Source organism: Electrophorus electricus, chromosome 3, assembly GCF_013358815.1.
Source record: "Electrophorus electricus isolate fEleEle1 chromosome 3, fEleEle1.pri, whole genome shotgun sequence".
NCBI lineage: Eukaryota > Metazoa > Chordata > Actinopteri > Gymnotiformes > Gymnotidae > Electrophorus > Electrophorus electricus.
The window spans coordinates 7958459-7978450 of record NC_049537.1 but is presented as its reverse complement, the minus strand read 5'-3'; the positions used below and the strand labels follow the sequence as shown (position 1 = coordinate 7978450).

The 19992-nt window shown below is 41.7% G+C and overlaps 1 protein-coding gene across 6 annotated transcripts; it reads left to right on the top strand.

The window, feature by feature from the left end:
• Window positions 1-897: 897 nt before the first annotated feature.
• On the top strand, window positions 898-19211 carry tns2b (tensin 2b). Of its 6 annotated transcripts, none has more exons than XM_035524552.1 (25): window positions 898-1413; window positions 4124-4229; window positions 5705-5742; window positions 9451-9482; window positions 9576-9759; window positions 10174-10224; window positions 10354-10476; window positions 10569-10633; window positions 10727-10810; window positions 10912-11024; window positions 11150-11210; window positions 11385-11460; window positions 11943-12072; window positions 12271-12336; window positions 12438-12554; window positions 12751-14052; window positions 14338-14425; window positions 14619-15484; window positions 15622-15846; window positions 16023-16100; window positions 16217-16294; window positions 17809-17977; window positions 18279-18347; window positions 18690-18719; window positions 19022-19211. In XM_035524552.1, the coding sequence occupies exons 1-25, from the start codon at window positions 1297-1299 to the stop codon at window positions 19164-19166; spliced, it is 4413 nt and encodes a 1470-aa protein (XP_035380445.1). In that variant the 5' UTR covers window positions 898-1296; the 3' UTR covers window positions 19167-19211. The 6 variants fall into 6 exon arrangements, with proteins under 6 accessions (XP_035380445.1, XP_035380444.1, XP_035380447.1 ...); XM_035524551.1 differs by having other exon boundaries at window positions 19001-19211; XM_035524554.1 differs by lacking the exon at window positions 18690-18719.
• The last annotated feature ends 781 nt before the right edge of the window (window positions 19212-19992 follow it).

Below are 19992 nucleotides of genomic sequence, written 5' to 3'. Positions count from 1 at the left end.
CTGTGTGCAGTGTGAACATGCTGACTGTGATTGAAACACAAAGGAGCATGTAAGTCTTGTGTGTTTTCAGGCTCTAGTGACAGATGCATACTGGGTGTGTGTTTTACTGTTGTCTCCTGCTGTGTTGAGTGCTTCAGGCTGTTGTATCTGTTGTCTGTGGAGAAGTACAGTTGGTGCTCAGTGGAGGTCTTGAGTTGAGCATGGGACCTCACAGTGGTCAGAATCACTTTCTAGAGGAAACAGCACTGACTTAACTTTAAAATAAGTTGAAACGGATAGTTTAAATGCTTAATTTTATACATGTGTTTGGCACTTTGCAGTGCTTAATGAATATATAATTTAATTAATATATATGGATATATTTATATTAAAAGAAATGGTATAGTTTTGCATAGAAAATGTTGCTGGTTGGTTAATGAGTGCATTAACCAACCAGCAACATTTTCTATGCAAAACTATACCATTTCTTTCTTTTCATTGCTCAGAACTCACTTTACACGACCACACAATGACATTAAGACTAGTATTGGGTGTAAAGCGGATATGGGCAAAGCAATGAGAACAGAAACCATCATTGTCTGCTGCTGCTGAATGCTGGAAATGATGAGAAGGAAAAAAACAAGAAAGTGAACAGTGCACATAACGTTTCTTTTTGTATGCATGGAGATCTGTGCTTGGGGAAAGCAAGGGAGACAGAGTGTGCAGAGGGTGTTGGTTATGTTGGAGAAATTTTGTAGTACAAGTGTGTGTGTGTGATGACTCCCTGTGGGTGAACGAAGCTGAATGCCAAAGTGGGGGGAAGATCCTGACGTAAGGCTTCCAAAAACAGCTGAGAGAGAGAGAGAGAAAGAGAGAGAAAGGGATAGAGAGAGAGGTGAGAGTGGGGGGCAACACCAGAGAGGAGAGGGGAAGACGCTGGACCCTCAGAATGCATGTGGGAGAGTGCGAGAAGCAGGCACAGGGGGAACACCTAGGGTGAGCGAGGAAGAGGGAGAGAATGTGCATGGCCAACAGCAGAAGGCAGGGCTTATCCCACGCTGCAAGTGGACAGTGAATGAACGAAGAAGGAAGAGAGAGAAAGACAAGCAGGTTCTGAGACTAGAGGAACGCAGAGGAGAACGAACAGGGCAGGGGAGCTGTGGAGGAAAGCCTATTGGAAGAAGAACATCTATGTGCACTGATGCAAGGGTTTTAAAGTGCTGGAGACAAGCTTGGCAGACTGGGAGCAAGCGCAAGAAATAAGGTCTGAAGAAGAGTAGAAAAGAAAGACGGGTAAAGAGACGTAGAGCTGGAGGGATGGGCTGCGTGTTTAGTGAACAGTGGCGGGTGAGGGAGAAGACTTCCCAACTATCTGACGACACCCCCAAAACACGAGACTGCGTTGAGGATACAGAGATCCTCAGCCTTACAGAGGTAGCTCTATCTCTCTCTCTCTCTCTCTCTCTCTCTCTCTCTCTCTCTCTCTCTTCTCTGTATCTATCTATCTATCTATCTATCTATCTATCTATCTATCTATCTATCTATCTATCTATCTATCTATCTATCTATCTATCTATCTATCACCGTGCGTGTGTGTGTGTGCACACGTGTGTTTAAAAGGGGTCATACGGTACAGGTTATGCAATCTATATGTAGTAAGTTTGCAGTATTTACATCAACACAGAGAGATGTTTTCATAGTTGGAGCAAAGCAGAAAAAATTAAGTGTAGGATTTCTCATGAAGGGCTGGTATCAGAGTGCTTCCAGCGTGTTGCTAGTTGTAGTGTGATACCTGTGAAGATGTCCATGAATGCTGTGTGTTTATCTCTTTAAGACTGTTCTTTTATACACTGCAATTCTTGTTTTAAAATCTATGCCAAATGCGTGCATGCATGCGTGAGTGTGTGTGTGCGTGTGTGTGTTTGTGTGTGACAAGTGCTGGATTTCTAATAAGGCCTTGTCAGTTGCATGGCTCCAGGCTGGCTTTAGTGGGCCTAAATGACTTTAGTTTATTCTAACAGCCACACCACCAGAAATGAGATATTAAGTGGTCTATGTATGTGCATGTGTAAACATAAACAAAGCTGGTGAATTAACTATAAGATAAAGGTAATGAAAAGACTTCATAAAGACTTCAGTTACACGCTACTGACCTGCTGGACATGGACAATTGATTTATTCATATTCTACCACTATGTAGCAAAAAAACACATTTTGAAAAGTGAATGTACATGCTTCTATGCCATTCCAGCATGCCCTAAGCAGATCCTGTCTATTATATCAATGTAGCGGAAAATGATTTAACACAAAGCATTGTAACTGTGCCACAAACACTAGAGTTTTCCAAGAGATACTGTGGTCACACAGGCAGGGTAAAAATAAACACTGGAATTCTGGGTTGGTGGAAGCATACCAACCTGAAGGCATGCACTTCCCACCTGCTCCCGTCTACTCCTGCCTGGAATTTTTTTTTTTTTTTTTTTTTTTTTTTTGCGTGTGTGTGTGTGTGTGTGTGTGTGTGTGTGTGTGTGTGCGCGCGCTGCATCTCTGTTGCAGTAACTGGGCTGAGAGTTCCAGTTACAAGGCCAAGTTTCGTGGCCACTTCAAAATGTCAACAGCAAAATTTACCACAGACAGAACAGAAATCTCTCTCTCTCTCTCTCTCTCTCTCTCTCTCTCTCTCTCTCACACACACACACACATACACTCTCTCTCTCTCTATACCCCTCCCTCTTAAACTCTCCATGTCAAGTTTCAAACACCAGGGCTTCTCACAAGCAAGCCCAACTGGGCTGTGTGTATGGGGGGAGGGAAACACAGGGGGAAATGCTTTAGTCATGAGCCTAGATTTGGCTGCAGAGAGGCAAAAGGGTGGAGGCGAATATGCAGCCAAAGCTGTCCCAGCCTCCTGTAGTGTGGACTAGGTTCAGTAGAATTGCCTCCAGCAGCAAACTAGATGCTTAATAAGACACCTAACATGGCATGGCACACACTAGACTGGATGTCCTTCTGTCATAAGACCAAAACAGCAGAGTTGCATTCAGTAGATGGCGCTATTGTAAAATGAAAGACATCCAACCCTAGATCTCCTGATGAGTTGTTTCAGACATTAAGAGAAATACCCAAGCAGACTGTAACTACAGTCCCATCATTTGGTATTTGTATCAAAACAGCCAGAGTAATATTTTGTTTCAGACAGCTTGTCAGCCTTTTGTGTATTTAGCTCACACATCCAATGCCCAGGCTCCTGATATAGTTGCTGAATGATAGAAACACAACACTGTTTATTTAACACACAGCTGACTGAACTTGTTTTGCTGTTAAAAGTTTCATGATATACACAGGGAATTTGCTTTATTAATTGTAGATTTCCAATGTTTTTTTTCCTGCAAATTTTACTTACTGAGAAGTTTTGTTTTGTTGAAAATGCACAACCCCACAATAAAACACTGTGGAATCAATGTTATGGTTTAAACAGCTACTTTTTCATATATAAACTGGCTCATTCTACTACTAATTCAGCTGCACTTTGCTTGCACTGCTGATATATATATATATATATATATATATATATATATATATATATATATATATATATATGAGAGAAGAACATTTAGGGGAGAAAAGTAAGAAAAGAAAATCAAAGAAAATAATTGCTTCACACATATTTGTCGCTCCTATTAGCATAGTAACCATTGCTTATAAAAATTCAGAAAATGCATGTAGCTTCAATGGTATATTTAGTTATTTTTGTGTAGATGTCATGAATTAAACATCAAAAAATGATTGATGTTATAATCAGAAATTATCAGATGTCTGTGTGTTTTTTTACATTGCCATAGAATGGGATTTCTTTATAGTGCAACCTTCTTCAGAATGGGATATTTTCCCAAACACTCTGTATTAGCTTATTTATTTCTGAGCAAGCAAATTTTTAAAACCTTTGCTTGTGAGTGTAGTATTGTCATATGTATGAGGGAGAGGGAGAGTGTTGAACATGAGTTGCTGGAGTTATGTTTTCTTCTGACTCTTATTTGTGTAAAGGAATCCTCCAGAACAGAAAGAGTTATTCTGACTCTGTGTGTGTGTGTATGTGTGTGTGTGTGTGTGTGTGTGTGTGTGTGTGTGTGTGTGTGTGTGTTAGTTAGGAAAGGTTGAATCACATTCTTTCCAAGGGCAGAAGCCTAAGAAGAAACACCACTGTTCTGTGTGTGGCCAGGCCCTAGACTGTGATGAAGCCTACTGTAAAGGTGATGCGCACACACACACACACAGGCATATGCATAACATAAATATGAATATACTGATCTACTCTGGCTTTGATACTGCGAATCCTGAACACTACTGATCAATTTCTAATATTCTCTTTATATCCACATTGTTGGAAAGAGTTGTAGCCTCTCTTTCTTAGCCAGTAACAATTTATTCAAACCTTTTCAATCTAGTTTTTGACCCATGAACAACACAGAGTCAGTTCTCTGTCATGTTCATAATAATCTTCTCTTCCTATTATATTTAAGTGCTGTACAGTAAATGTTGACACTCCTTTCCCATCTTTCTGCTGTTGGTATAACCAATAGATTATAGAATAATAGAATAACCTGCTATTTTGTGGTTTATTTTCTATATAACAAATAGATTTCAGTTTGTTGTTTTAGTAAAATATATCTGCCATTGAGGCAAATAACAGAAGTAGTTCCCCAGGGATCAGTCCTTGGGCCCCTCCTATTCATAATCTTCTGTCCTTTGGTGATATCATTTGCTGCCATGGTCTTCAGTTTACACAGACAAAACACAAAAACTACCACTACTCTTCCACCCCTTCACTCATATTCTGTATTTATGACATCAAACATGGGATGCATTCTAACTTTTTGAACCAGAATTATGCTAAACAGGCTCTAAATCTATAGGAATAAGACTCTCAGACTTTACAATAAACTGAATGAGTGACTGTTAAATCATCCTCAGAAGTTCGCGCTTTGTGTGTAATATTTGTTTCCACTCTGCTGAAAACCACACTAGGTCCCTGAAAAGTGTGCATATTTCCATCTGCCTTTGCCCCTTATTTAGACTAATGCAAAAACTCTGTCCCTTGCTTTCATCTTTTCCCACCTTGAGTATTTAATTCACTCTTTATTATACTTCTTGATACAACCTTATGTCCCCTGCAATATATTAAAAATCAACAGCTAGAATTCTTTCTCACACTAAAAAATCTCCCCTGTTTATTTTCAGCTACATTGGCTCCCAGTCACACAGCACATTAAATTTAACCCCCTCCTTGCTTACAAATGCAGTTTATGTGCAGCTTCTGTAGCTGAGCTCCTTTAGCCCCACAGCCATTCTCACACATTGAGGTCACCTGGCAGTGGACTCCTAACTGTACCAGAAATCCGGGAGGGTGGGGGTGATCATCAGATCCTTAAGTGTCATGGCCCCCAAGCATTCATACTATCTTTTTACCTTTCAACCTTTCTACCTTTTCCACACTGTCCTTTACACTCGGCTTTCAAAGCCCAGATTAAAATGCTTCTTTTTTATCAACACTTCAACTTTCCTACTTAATCCATCTTTTTTGTTTTATTAGTTTTTTGTATTTTGCCTTATACAGTGATCTTAGGTATGAGAAAATAAGTATTATGATATTATTGTTGTTGTTGTTTTTGTTGTTGTTGTTGTAATTTTATAGAATATACTGATTTAGTTTTATTTTCTCTTGCAGAATGCAAAACTGCAGTTCGTAATAACTGTGAAACAAAGGTAAGCCTGCTGCCCCGTCACTCCAACCACCATTTGCAGCATCAGTTAAAGAAGTACTAAATTAAATCAAATTAAATATAATTACATTTTCTTATAAATTAAAGAAACTAAAATTAAATATAGCACTAAATTAACATATAGCTGTCATTTAGTTGAATATTTGATCTGTTACCATCTCCTGGTCATTGTAATGAACAGCAAACACATGTAAGTACATTTACTTTGTCATAGTGAATCTAGCCATTAAGGCAATCTACAGACTTCATCTGAGATATAGAAGATATTTCATTCAGGTTCAAACATAAAATATTCTTAAGTATTGCATATTTCAAGAGATAATAATTTAACAGTTTATGTGTAGAGAATTAGACACAAGTTTATAATTATACAGTTTATAGAAATGACAGCAACTATGGTATAAGAGAGATGAATAGGTTTTATATTATAATTATTGTTTACATGTGTGTATGCATGACTGTGTTATATTCTGTAACTTTCCATTATAGAGCTCTTGATCTTATTATGCTGTTATGTTATATATGATGAGGATTATCATATTGCTGCATTAACACAATCATCCTGGAAATGTGGATCAATAAGTCCATGGAAACTCATAGTCAGTACTGGTATATGTCACATAACAAACACTCAAACTGCAGGAATGCAGCTGTTACACTCCCCCTCATAGTAAAATCTCCAAGTGGAACCACTGGTCGCCATTCTCTGGTTTCTGTCACCCTGTGCTGAGAGTGAGGAGTAAGGGTGGGTGGTGCTGGGGTTGGGGAGAGAGGGTGGGGGGTGTAGCATAGGCGAGTGCAGGAAAAGAGTGTGCTCACACCACTCTCTGAACTGTCGTCAGGGACAAGGGTGAAGAACCCTCCTCCTAAAGGTAAAAACACCTTTGCATTTTCCTTCTGATAAAATGGTAGAGATGAGGTGATTTCTATTTAGTTTTCATGTTGATTTGTTTTTGGAGCACATTTTGTTTGCAAAGAGAAAGTTGATGAAGAATATCTATTCAACTTTTCTTTCAATAATGCCAGTGTAGGAGTGTTAATTTTTTTTATAGTGTAGGATTTGGGGGGAGGGTGTTTGAGGGGAGGGTGGAGTTCTGTTATTATCCTGCTGAGACAGGATGCAGTAAAGGAACTCTTATGTGTCTCATTATACATTCTGGACTCATTTTCTGTCTAGCCTAAACAACAATGACCTATGAAATTCTCATTTATAGTGTTGCAGAATTATTGACATTTATCAGTCTACAACCCACTGTGCACATACACCGGAAGCAGCTCAGACCAGCTGAATATCTGAAATAGACTTATGGAAATAGCCATAAGCCAGCAAGCATTTCACTCATCTGCCTCTATGGTACTATCAGCTGTTCTCAGTTTCTCTTTTTATCTCTCTTTGTATCCCTTATCTAGCTATATCTCTTTCTGTTTCATTCTCCTTGCCAAAGAGCCTCTTAGACTTTTTATTTACTCCTGTTTTTCTCTAATCATCTCTCTGTACTCTACTCCAGTTCTCACTCCTTCTCTCTCATCTCCATATCCTCTACACCTCTCCTACCCCCTATACACATATAACTATACATGTGCAGTTACTGTTTCAGTATTTGATTAAGGCTGCCCTGCAGTCTCACACTTGATAAACTAAACAATAATTTGATTCTTTGTTTTTCAGTGCAAAAAACTGTTGTAATTTTCAGTGAACATGGCATCCATTTAGTGCTTTTTGACAGATAAATGTGTCTCACTTTGTTGGCTAGGCTGCAGAAGTTCTGTTATGCAGGTCCCAACTGATCTCATTCTACTGAAGTGCTCCAACAGACTCAATGTAATAGTGAGTTGCAATGATTTTAGATTGGTCTGAAGCAGAGAGAACATATTCTCATCTAAGACTGATATGATACAAAGTGGAGGTAAACAAGGACAAACACATCCATGCACATTTAATCCATGCACACCTAATAAAAGTGTTCATCATTAGCAGATGTTTCCCAGTGTGACAATAATTCTAATGAAGACCCAGAGGATATCTTTAAAACCAAGGGATACTGTGTGTGTGTGTGTGTGTGTGTGTGTGTGTGTGTGTGTGTGTGTGTGTGTGTGTGTGTGTGTGTGTGTGTGTGTGTGTGTGTGTGTGTGTGTGACCTCCATCCTTATGCAAGCAGTGGCTATAAGTCCTTCAGCTCTAGCATATCCCTGCCTGCAAACTGAGGTCAGTTGTTCCATATTTATTAGACAAAATATACTCTCAACAGTAAGACTGACATTTGGTTGTGTGTCTTCTGTTACATTGGTATGGATAATTTTAATTAAAAATTCTCTCTAGTAAAATATAAGCACTAGTTTATTTATGCACAATTTAGTTCACCTGCTATCTTTCATCTGCCTTCTTCTTTCATGTTTTTATCTTTGGAGACGTTGCCCAACATTTAGCCAGAGGGTATATGTGTGTCTGTGTGTGTGTCTGTGTCTGCATGTACATGTGTGCCTGTGTGTATGTTCGTTTGTGTTTGTGTGTGTTTGTGTGTCTGTCTGTCTGTCTGTCTGTCTGCCGGCTGTGTGTGTGTGTGTGTGTGTGTGTTTGTGTGTCTGTCTGTCTGTCTGTCTGTCTGCCTGCTGTGTGTGTGTGTGTTTGTGTGTCTGTCTGTCTGTCTGCTGTGTGTGCATGTGTGTCTGTGTAGTATGGTTTATGAGCGCTCAGGAGGAACCAATGTAATTGGCAGTGAGGTGTGATCTTTCATTTTGATTTGCCAATGTTCTGGCCAGAAATTCAGAACACAAAAAAACGTGGAAAATCAGACTGGATGATGAATATTATGGCTCTTCATTTTTACCACATTCTGCAGCAAACTGGGTAATGAATATTATAGCCTTTCACTCAGACCACATTCTGCAGCACACTGTGTGATGAATATTATAGCTCTTCACCCTGAACACATTCAGCTGTGCTACTGTCTTGTCCTTCTGGAATGTTGGATGACAGGTTCTTCTTTGCTCTGCTCAGTACGTGTTTCTCTCTGTGTAAAGCAGTGCAGCTATCAATTTTGTGCAACTATCACCTAGTTCTCGTCTACCTGAAGTCAGAGCTATTATTTGATATATTTCATATGTTATTTTCTTCTTATACCATGGTTTTGGAATATAAAACTTTTGGTCTCTCAATATAAACAATGAATGATAGAGTGAAAGTGCTTTGCTGAAAATGGCATTTTAATTTTCACTGGTTCAGAGTCATACTGGTGCACAGGGCAACTTTTCTTTAGTTTGCAGTCATCGATAATGTTTAGAGACTATTTCTTAGCTTCACAGGAATAAAGGTATAGTCACAAACATACAGATACAGAGAAGGGTTTCTCTATCTATCTATCTATCTATCTATCTATCTATCTATCTATCTATCTATCTATCTATCTATCTATCTATCTATCTATCTATCTATCTATCTATCTATCTATCTATCTATCTATCTATCTATCTATCTATCTCTTGCTCTCTCTTACTCTGTCAGGTCTCCATCCCTTGTGCTGGAGCCACAGGTGTTGTGAGTAGGCCTGTAGCCTTTCCTTCAGTATTACTCCACATCGGTCGCTGAGAGAGGCAGAAATGCAGTGCTGGCGTATTAAGCATGTCAAGTCTATTTAGGTGATATGTGTCTTACTTGTCTCTTCCTCTCTGTTTCTCTCTTCTTCTCCTTCAGTCATTCCAAAACCAGAGGAACCCTCCTCCCAGGTATGGAGAAAATATGATGGCTGATTAAGGATGGTTGCTTTAATGCACACAAAAGGCTTGGGTGTGACTGTAACCCATCAGTTGTTTGCAAAGGTGTGACAACGTGGAGCACGTGATGGAGCGAGTAATGGAGAGCCATTACGACTTTGATCTCATCTACATCACTGAGAAGATCATCTCACTCTTTTTCCTACCTAACCTGGAAGAACACCGTTATCGCACCAACCTGAGGGAAGTCGCAGCCATGTTGAAATCTAAGCATCAGGATAAGTTTATGGTAAGGTATTTTTATCATTGTAGATTCGTAAATTGTAATGTAATGATCAGTAACAATAGTTAAAACATATCATTGTTTATTTTAAGAGACCTATATACTTTTCTACAAAAGCACTTTAATTAAACCTAATCAGGCACTTGTAAGAAGAATTTTTATTTGCACTTGCCCTGTGTTGTTTAGTAATTGCTCTCGAATTGTGCTGTATTCTATAGCATTGTACTGTATTGTATCTCTCATTCTAGGTTTCAGCACTGACACTTGGTTCTGGCAATGTCTTGGTTAATGGTATTTTTGGACTCTAACCTATTTGTTCTAACTTAGGATACTTTGAGTAGACAACTAAAGCTATTTTTTTAGTCACTCTGGATAAGAGCATTTGCTAAATGCCATAAATGTAAATGCGCAATCTTTCAGGTCATTAATCTGTCCGAGAAGCGTCATGACATTTGCAGATTAAACCCCAAGGTAAGATTATAAAGTTATTCCATGCTCCTAAACCTAACAAGGAGTCTCCCCGAATGCTTGCTCTGAGGCTCAGTCTTAAAGGGTTTGCTCTCCTGAAATTCTTCTTCAACACCATCCTTGACTTCTCAGGTTGAGGAGTTTGGTTGGCCGGACCTACACGCCCCACCTCTGGATAAGATATGCTCTGTGTGCAAGTCCATGGAGCGCTGGCTGAACTCTGACCCCCACAATGTCATTGTACTTCACTGCAAGGTCAGAGGTCAAAGTCAAACATGAACACTAGCAAATGACCCCGGGTAATTTGATCAGTTTAAACTGAATTTAACCATTTTAAATTTTATCAGGGAAACAGAGGAAAAACAGGAGTGATAACAGCAGCTTACATGCACTACAGCAAGATATCAGCTGGGTAAACACTTATACATGCCCAGGGACTACTGTGTTGCCCCAGGATATGCATGTTAATGACTGGTACATTTCCGTATGTCCATGTGGGTTGTAGGGCAGATCAGGCTCTCACCACTGTTGCCATGAGAAAGTTCTGTGAGGAAAAAATCTCCTCCTCTCTACAGCCATCTCAAAACAGGTAATTTTCCCCACCACTTCCTTGTGATTCTGTTATATCAAATTGTAATCTTAAACAAGGGCAGAATACTCATATGATTCATATGTTTCCCATCCACACAGATACATTTATTATTTTGCTGGGCTTCTGTCGGGCACCATCAAGATCAACAGCTCTCCTTTGCTCCTGTACCAGGTTCATATTCCAGAATTGCCCAACTACCAGCCAGGAGGAGGTACACAAATACACTCCACAGGAGAGTGGAAAACAGCACTACAGCAGTCATATTCTTCCTCTGTAAAAAGATGGAGTTAGCAACTGTGTTGTTTATGTTGTGCTCCCCTTTAATCTCCCCTCCAGGTTATGCTCCTTTTCTGAAGATCTACCAGTCTCTGAAGTTGGTGTACACCTCAAGCATATAGTAAGTTCAATGAACCTCGGTATAGATATATGACCACTATGTGTGCAGATGCAGCAAACGTCTGACCTCTTACCTCTGTGTGTGTGTGTGTGTGTGTGTGTGTGTGTGTGTGTGTGTGTGTGTGTGTGTGTGTGTGTGTGTTTGTGTATGCACCTGTTTGTTTGTGTGCTGCAGCAATATTGATGGCTCCAGGAACAGAACTCTCTGTATCAGGATAGAACCAGCTCTACAGTTGAAGGGGGATGTTATGGTATGAAACATTCCTTAACTTACAATAGCATTCATGTTACTATGCCCTCTCATCCACTTGCCTTGCCAAATATATGAAAAAAAAAATCAATAATTGTTACTTCTTGTGAAGTGAAAATGCTACATGAAATAAGTGATTAGACATAATCAGATTCTCTCTCATTGTCTTACATATTCTCCATGTGCTTTCTTTAATTTACATTAGTACATTAGGTTAACTCTCCGTAGAGCCACTTACATATCTGTGCAGCTGTACGTGTGCTGCTGGGGCTCAAAACCACTGTGTTAGTAGCACCTTACTATACACTATACCCATGAACTACGACATCTGTGTTAGTACAGTGCTCTACCTGATGAGCTACAACGTATGTATTAGCACAGTGCTCTACCTGATAAGCTATGATGTCTGTGTTAGTAATGCTTTCCTCCACATGATAAGCTACAGGAGCTCTCCCTGTTTGTCTCCTGTGCCTCTCTCTCTAGGTGAAGTGTTACCACCGCCATTCAGGTCTGTGTGAGAGAGAGTGTGTATTTCGAGTGCAGTTTCATACCTGCACTGTTCACGGAGCCCAGCTTTGGTTTGGGAAAAAGGAGCTGGACCATGCGTGCACAGGTATATATCCACACATTTTAGGTATAGATCCACACATTTTACACACACACACACACACACACACACACACACACACACACACACACACACACACACACCATGTCATTGAAAATTAATTAGAAAAATGACCTAAGCATGACCTAAATGCTAAGCACACCCACAGGTGTGTTTAATCATTATTCTTGTGGGTTGTTATAGATGACCGTTACCCAGATGATGCCACAGTAGAGCTGGTGTTTTCCCCTGGTCCAGAGCAGGCTAGAGGTGCTGTTCTTATTATCTAATAACCTTCTGTCACTGCTATCTACAATCACTTTCTGAGGTTTGGTCATAACTGAGGTCTGTGTGTGTGTATGTGCACTCAGGTAGGGAGGTAGAGAAAAATGACCCAGGGAGGAAGGTGGGTTTCAGCTGCACAGATCCAGTAGTACGCTGGGACTCATATGAAAACTTTAATCTTTACCATCAGGACAGCACAGAGGGTATGGCCCACACAAGAACATACACAACGCAAACCTTACACACAGGTGTCTAAGTGTCCCTCCCAGATACATTGCAGTCCAAAAAACACAAACGGAGCACCCCAACTGATGCAGAGCTAGCTCAACACAGACAAACCACTGCACACACTCACACATTGCAAAAGATGATCCTGCTGTGTTTGTGCGTGTTATGCAGATATCTGTCACACGCGGGGTCCCCTCGACGGCAGCCTGTACGCTCAGGTGAAGAAGCGACGTGTTCCCCTCTCGAGCTCCAACAGCTGCCCGCCAACCATCGCCCCCTCCACAGGCACCTCCATACAGACCTTCCAGACTCTCTCTCCCAGCTCTGACTCAGGGCTCTCCTCTGCCCCCTCCGACCTTTTGGAGGAGCCACCCCCACCTCTGCCTAGTTCCCGCCCCCAGCAAGAAGGCCGTGAGAGAGACAGGGAGAAGCAGAGTGTGAGAGAGAGGGAGAGAGAAACAGCTTTACTGGGTGATGGTGACTGCTCCCCTCTACGGGTGGAGCGTCCCTGCTGTTCCCTGCCATACTCCCGCCCTCAAACGTGTTGTGGGCCTGACCTACCCAGCACTCGGCCCCAAGTGCTCCATCCCAAACACCACACACTCCCGTGCAGCCACACCTCCCCGCTGTCCACCCGCCAGGTGGGGCTTCTGTGGGAGAGAGGGCGGTGTCAACCATGCACTCATGCAGTTCGGCCCCTTTATGCTTACCCCTCGCAGGAACCACATAACCACTCACCACTTACATGCCCTACTTCTCACGCACACACACTGCCCACACAGGCCCGTCTGTTTGGCTCTGAGGAACCTTGTTCTCTCTTCCACTTCTCTGCCCACTCCCACAGCCACACCCACATTCCACCTCCTCTATCCTCCCACCAGTCACTGCCCCCTAGTCCTTACTGTGAGTTACGTTTCAGCTCGACTCCGCCTACTTCCTGTTCCTGCAGAGACTGCTCCCATCTGCGGGAGGACCTTGCCCTCCACCCTCTCCGAGTGAACCAGTTTGAGGGTGTCCCTTGGCCTCCACAGGAGGGGTTTGGATGTAGGAGAGAGGGGCCTGTGTACTGGACTAGAGACAGAAGGATAGAGTCTCACTGCAACAGAGCTCAAGGGCCAGAGTACTGGAGCCACAGATCAGTGATGCCACCGAAGACATCATCTTATGGACATGGACACTGCCATTCTGCCTCTAAACAAGACCCACCTGTTGATTTATCTGACCTCCTACCAGACCATCCCTCAGGTCCATATCCAAGCCCCCACAGCAGTGGTTACAACAGCCCCTATGCCCCCTGCCCCTGCTCCCCTTCCCAAGCTAGAGAGAATCCTGACTATGCTTCCATGGGCCAGTCTCTGAACCTGTCTCCTATGGCTTTCACCCCTTCCCCAATGAGAGAGAGTTTTAGCCAGCATCACATTCACAGCTCTCCATCCACTGCAGGGCAGCCCAGTCGCTATCAAAGCCATATAGGTATGTGGCAGCATCATGTGTATCATGTAACTCACTGATGCAATGGAGGTTCCATAGATACTCAGGTATTAGTCCAATGCTAGAGACTGACAGCAGATTTGTGAGGTTTATGCATTTCCTGAGCTTTCAGAGACTGTTATTCTTGTTTTAGTTTCAACTTACCTATGACTTTAAACTTTGCCTTGACTTTAAAATTTGTTACAAGCAACTATATAACAACATATAATGTAAGACAATGCAAAATGACCTTCACAACCTAATCTACTCTGTCTTGCTTTGCATAAGACACTCGGGATGATTCAGAAGAAAGAATATCCCGGAATGGCTTAGAAATAAATTGCATTGGGGCTGTCTCTCTGCAGTCCCGAGACAGGTAGCTACTATGTCCATTAATTCCACCTTGACATAGGTATTGCATTTACTGTAAATCTTATGCCAGCTTTAAACATCCTCCACCTGTGTATATGTGAGTATTATGTAGTGAAAGACAGTATATGCATAAATAGACGTGCTTTTATGCTGAGGCCAGAGTTCAGTACTTCTCAAAGTTTCTGTGGGTTTTCCAGTGCAGAGCCAGTGGAGCCAGGGAACACAGACCAGAGTGAAGTACCCCAAGAGGAGCCTCTTCCTCAGCATGGCTCTGCTGGAGATACTACTGCTCAGGAGATGGCACTCTCCCCAGAGACTCAGACATCTGAGATGAAGGATGGAGCTGTTGAGTCTGCATCCACCACAACCCTCTTCAATGAGCTAAGCCCAAGCTCTGATCCACCACTCTCATCTCTGGATGTGGAATCTCCTGTACTGGGCGGGCGGCGAAAAGAGAATGACTTAGTGCCGTCTACAAGCATCTGCCAGGCAATGGAACAGAACAATGATGTGTGCCTGCTCACCAAATCCATCTCCAACACTCCTGGGCCTTCCTCTTGTCCTTCAGTAAGAAGCTCCTCCTCTGAGATTCCTTTACTGAGATTGACCCCTGTGACTGATAGAGCTTCATCCAATGAAGAGGGCAGTACCAGTGATTTGAGAAGTCCTTCCCCAGTGCCTGATGGTTATGCCACACCTTCATTTCCTTTAGCTTCATCCAGCTACCCTCTTCTAGCTGTGCCTCATGTTCCATACACAGGGTACACTGCTGTTACTATTCCAGCCTCCCCTCCACAACCCCCCCTCCCTGAAAAACAGCGTGTCTCTCCTCTCCAGGACTACACCTCTCGTACATCCTTAGTCACAGTTACTGCAGGACCTTCCATTTCTCCCCCCCAAGTACAAGTTTCCTTTTCACCCATGGCAGAGGAACTGCCTCCCTCAGCTAGGCCCAGAACAGCACCCTCAAGAGGCCTGGAGGAGTTGGAGAACCATGTCAGCTCCAAGTTTGTGCAAGATAGTTCCAAGTTCTGGTACAAGCCTGGCATTTCCCGAGACCAGGGTAAGGGTGACCAGGACATTAATAAATTGCACATAAAAAAAAAAAATGTAACAATAAGCATTCTTTAGTGAAATACAGATCCAATTCCATACGTGATTCATTTTTGCCAATGTTTTATTTTTACTGATGCTTTCTAGCAATTGCAGTTCTGAAGAATAAGGAGCCAGGCTGTTTCCTAATAAGGGACAGCAGCTCATTCCAGGGCGCATATGGATTGGCTCTAAAAGTGGCAACACCCCCACCACATGCCAGAAACCATGGCAATGGCCACACCTCACAGTCTCAGCTGGTCAGGCACTTCCTGATCGAGAGCGGAGCAAAAGGAGTGAAAATCAAAGGGTGTCAGAATGAAACATACTTTGGTGAGAGAAAGTAGCCATATCCATATTCAGCTATATCCACATCAGCTATGTCCACATCAGCCATATCCACATTCAGCTATGTCCACATCAGCCATATCCACATTCAGCTATGTCCACATCAGCGCCTTTTTGGCCTGTTTCTGACATAAGTGCTCTTTTCTTGGTTGTCTTTATAGGCTCTCTATCTGGTTTGGTATATCACCACTCCATCAATCCTGTCTCTCTGCCCTGCAAACTACACATCCCAGATAAAGGTCTCTCACTCACTTATCCATGATGCAATACATACATATAGCATGACTTACTATATAGCTGACTTGAACATTATGTGCTAACGGTGGGTTTGTATATGTTGGCCTGTGGATTTAAGATCTTGTAGGAGAAATGCAAGAGTTGCACAGTGGCAGTAACACCAGCACAGCTGCAGACCTTCTCAGACAGGGAGCTGGTGAGTGTTCCTGCAACATGGTCAAATGATGCAGTTTTATGAATACATAATATAGGTGCATTTCACACTGGCTGGTGTATATCAAGCCTTTAGTATCACTTATGAACACCAGAACACAGGCACATTGTGTGCAGTCATTAGAATTACCATTAACTTTGAACAATGTATTTTGAAATACACTGCCTGGCCAAAAAAAAAAAAGGTCACCACCTGGATTTAACTAAGCAAATAGGTAAGAGCCTCCCATTGGATAATTACTGCATGGGTGATTATGTTTCAGATGGCAATAAGTTATTTAACCCTAACTGATGCGGTGAGTAGCTTCTCATTTATTAAACAACCATGTCAAAAGACACATCCTGTGGTCGTGGAAAAGATGTTAATCTGTTTCAAAAGGGTCAAATTATTGGCATGCATCAAGCAGAGAAAAGATCCAAGGAGATTGCTGAAACAACTAAAATCAGGTTAAGAACTGTGCAACGCATTATTAAAAAGTGGAAGGACAGTGGGGAAACATCAAGGAAGGAATGTGATCAAAAAAAAATCTTGAATGATCGTGATCGCCGATCACTTAAACATGTGGTGAAATCAAATCGTAGAAAAACAACAGTAGAACTCAGGGATATGTTTAATAGTGGAAGTAAGAGCATTTCCACACGCACAGTGCAAAGGGAGCTCAAGGGATTGGGACTAAACAGCTTTGTAGCCTTAAGAAAACCACTTGTCAGTGAAGCTAATCAGCAAAAGCAACTTCAATTTGCTAGGGAGCATGAAGATTGGACTCTGGAGCAATGGAAGAAGGTTGTGTGGTCTGGTGAGTCCAGATTTACCCTGTTCCAGAGTGATGGGCACATCAGGGTAAGAAGAGAGGCGGCTGAAGTGATACACCCATCACGCCTAGTGCCTACCATACAAGCCTGTGGGGGCAGTGCTATGATTTGGGGTTGCTGCAGTTGGTCAGGTCTAGGTTCAGCAACATTATGTGCTCAAAGAATGAGGTCAGCTGACTACCTGAATATACTGAATTATCAGGTTATTCCATCAATGTGAAAGAGTGGTTCAGGGAGCATGAGACATCATTTTCACACATAGATTGGCCACCAGAGAGTCTAGACCTGAACCCCATTGAGAATCTTTGGGATGTGCTGGAGAAGACTTTGCGCAGTGGTCCAAATCTCCTATCAACGATACAAGATCTTGGGGAAAAATTAATGCAACTCTGGACAGAAATAAATGTGACATTGCAGAAGCTTGTGGAAACGATGCCACAGTGAATGCATGCCGTAATCAAAGCTAAAGGCGGTACAACGAAATATTAGAGTGTGTGACATTTTTTTTGGCCAGGCAGTGTAAAACTGCAAAGAACTTTCTCCAACAATTATTGGAGCCCCTTTAGATTCTCCAGGCAAAATTCCATGAGGTGTGCATATGTAACTACTAATCCTTTTCTAATTCAAACTTTAATGGCAATCTCTATTTCTCTATCTCTCCATCTCCCTTTCTCCATGTTGCAGCCTGTAACGTCCTCTACCTAAATTCTGTAGACACAGAGTCCTTGACAGGTCCACAAGCTATCTCCAAGGCAATAAACTGCACTCAGATCCAGGAGCCCAGTCCTTCAGCAACAGTTGTTCACTTCAAAGTATCCACACAGGGCATCACACTTACAGACAATCAGCGCAGGTATACACCTACACACACACACACACACACACACCTACACACACACACACACACACACACACACACGCACACACACATATATATATGCACACATACACATAAATACATGAACACGTGTGCACACACCCAGGCACTCATGCACCTGCACAGGCGCACACACTGCCTGACATTATTGGTTCTAATTAGATATGTAGCAGCTTGCCCTTGAGGCTGACCAAGTGTGAGACTATAAAGAAACAGGATAAATGGCTAAAGTCAGCAACATATGTCCATCTGTTTCTTTATGCCACCACCCATTCAGGCTGTTCTTCAGGAGACATTACCCTATCCATAGTGTCACATTCAGCAGTGTAGATCCACAAAGTCAAAGGTAAACTTTCTTCTTGCATTCATGAACCTGTGCTGTGGAGTAGTGACAACTAACAAAATAAATGTGAAGTTTTGCCCTATAGCATGTATGCTTTGTTTTCTTTAACATTACTTCTGTAACTGTACAAAGTACATGAATGCCTATGGCTTTCACATTTTCAATGATGCTTAATGTGCATGCTAAATGAATATGTTAGCTCTAAAATTAATGCCTGTATTGCCAAAAATGGTGTAATTAAATTATTTTGTACATGCTAACAGATTTTATTGAGGTAGCACTGTATATGTATGTATCTGTGTTTATTTGTGCGTGTCTGTGTGTGTCTGCACATCTGTGTGCCAGGTGGACTAATAATGATAAAAGCTCAAACAAGTAAGTGATACATGTGGTTTTGTGTGTGTGTGTGTGTGTGTGTGTGTGTTTGTGTGTGTTTATCCTTGCATGTGATTGCATGTCTGTGAGTTTTGACACTTGCATATAGTGTAGATTGCTTTCTGCAATGTGTTCGGGATGACATGTCTGCCATCTTACCATTTTCTTTGTCCAGTACATCTTTAGGACAAACTTGACTAAAAGACATGTTACAATTTGATTTCATTTTGGAGGTTTTCTCACTTTTTACTAAAGATCAACTTATTGTTTCATTCACCTAGAATCTCTTCATCATTCTCTAGGATGTTTGGTTTTGTGGCTCGGCGCAGCGGTAGCTCGGGAAATGTATGTCACCTGTTTGCAGAGCTTGACCCAGAACAGCCTGCTACAGCTATCGTCAATTTTATCAATAAAGTCATGCTGGGACCACAACAGCTGCGGAAGTAAGAGAAGAGAAGAGAAGAGAAGAGAAGAGAAGAGAAGAGAAGAGAAGAGAAGAGAAGAGAAGAGAAGAGAAGAGAAGAGAAGAGAAGAGAAGAGAAGAGAAGAGAAGAGAAGAGAAGAGAAGAGAAGAGAAGAGAAGAGAAGAGAAGAGAAGAAAAGAAGGCACTTTTCATTTTAATCCAATTCATGTTCCTTTTAGTCAAGTTTGCTTTTGCAAATCCGTATCAAGTTTATAAACAACATTTTAAAAAGCATCAGCAATACAGTTAGATTTCTCACTCAATATATTTGATAGCATTTGGTTATGTTTATAATTTGTAAAGTCTTCTGAAAAAGGCAGAAGGCACACTTGCGGGTAGCAAGTGTGAATACAGCATGGAAAAGAGATGTTGCACCACTGAGAGAGGAGGAGTGTAGACTCTTACACAGCAAATAAGCCACAGTGAAGTGACCTGTTGGGAGGGAAGGAGAATTTAGGTCAGTGTGATAAATCTGTGATTGGGCTGCCAAATGTTAGCCAACAGGAATAAAAATGTCTCCTTACTGGTGCACAAATGACATGGGTGAAACCTGATGCAACAAATCTATTTTCCCCACATGTATGTACATTCTGATTCAAGAATTCTTCTTGGCTCAGTTTCACTGGCCTATAAAATTAGTAAGAAGTATTTTCCTTCATGACTTTAGTGAATACTTTAAGGTTCCCCAGCCACCCATTTAGCAGGCTGTACATGATGCTGTGAAATGTAAGGTATGTATTGAGTCATTTTGAATACATTTTAGATCTTTCATGCAACAATGAAAAATCAATCTTTTTTTTTGCAAACCA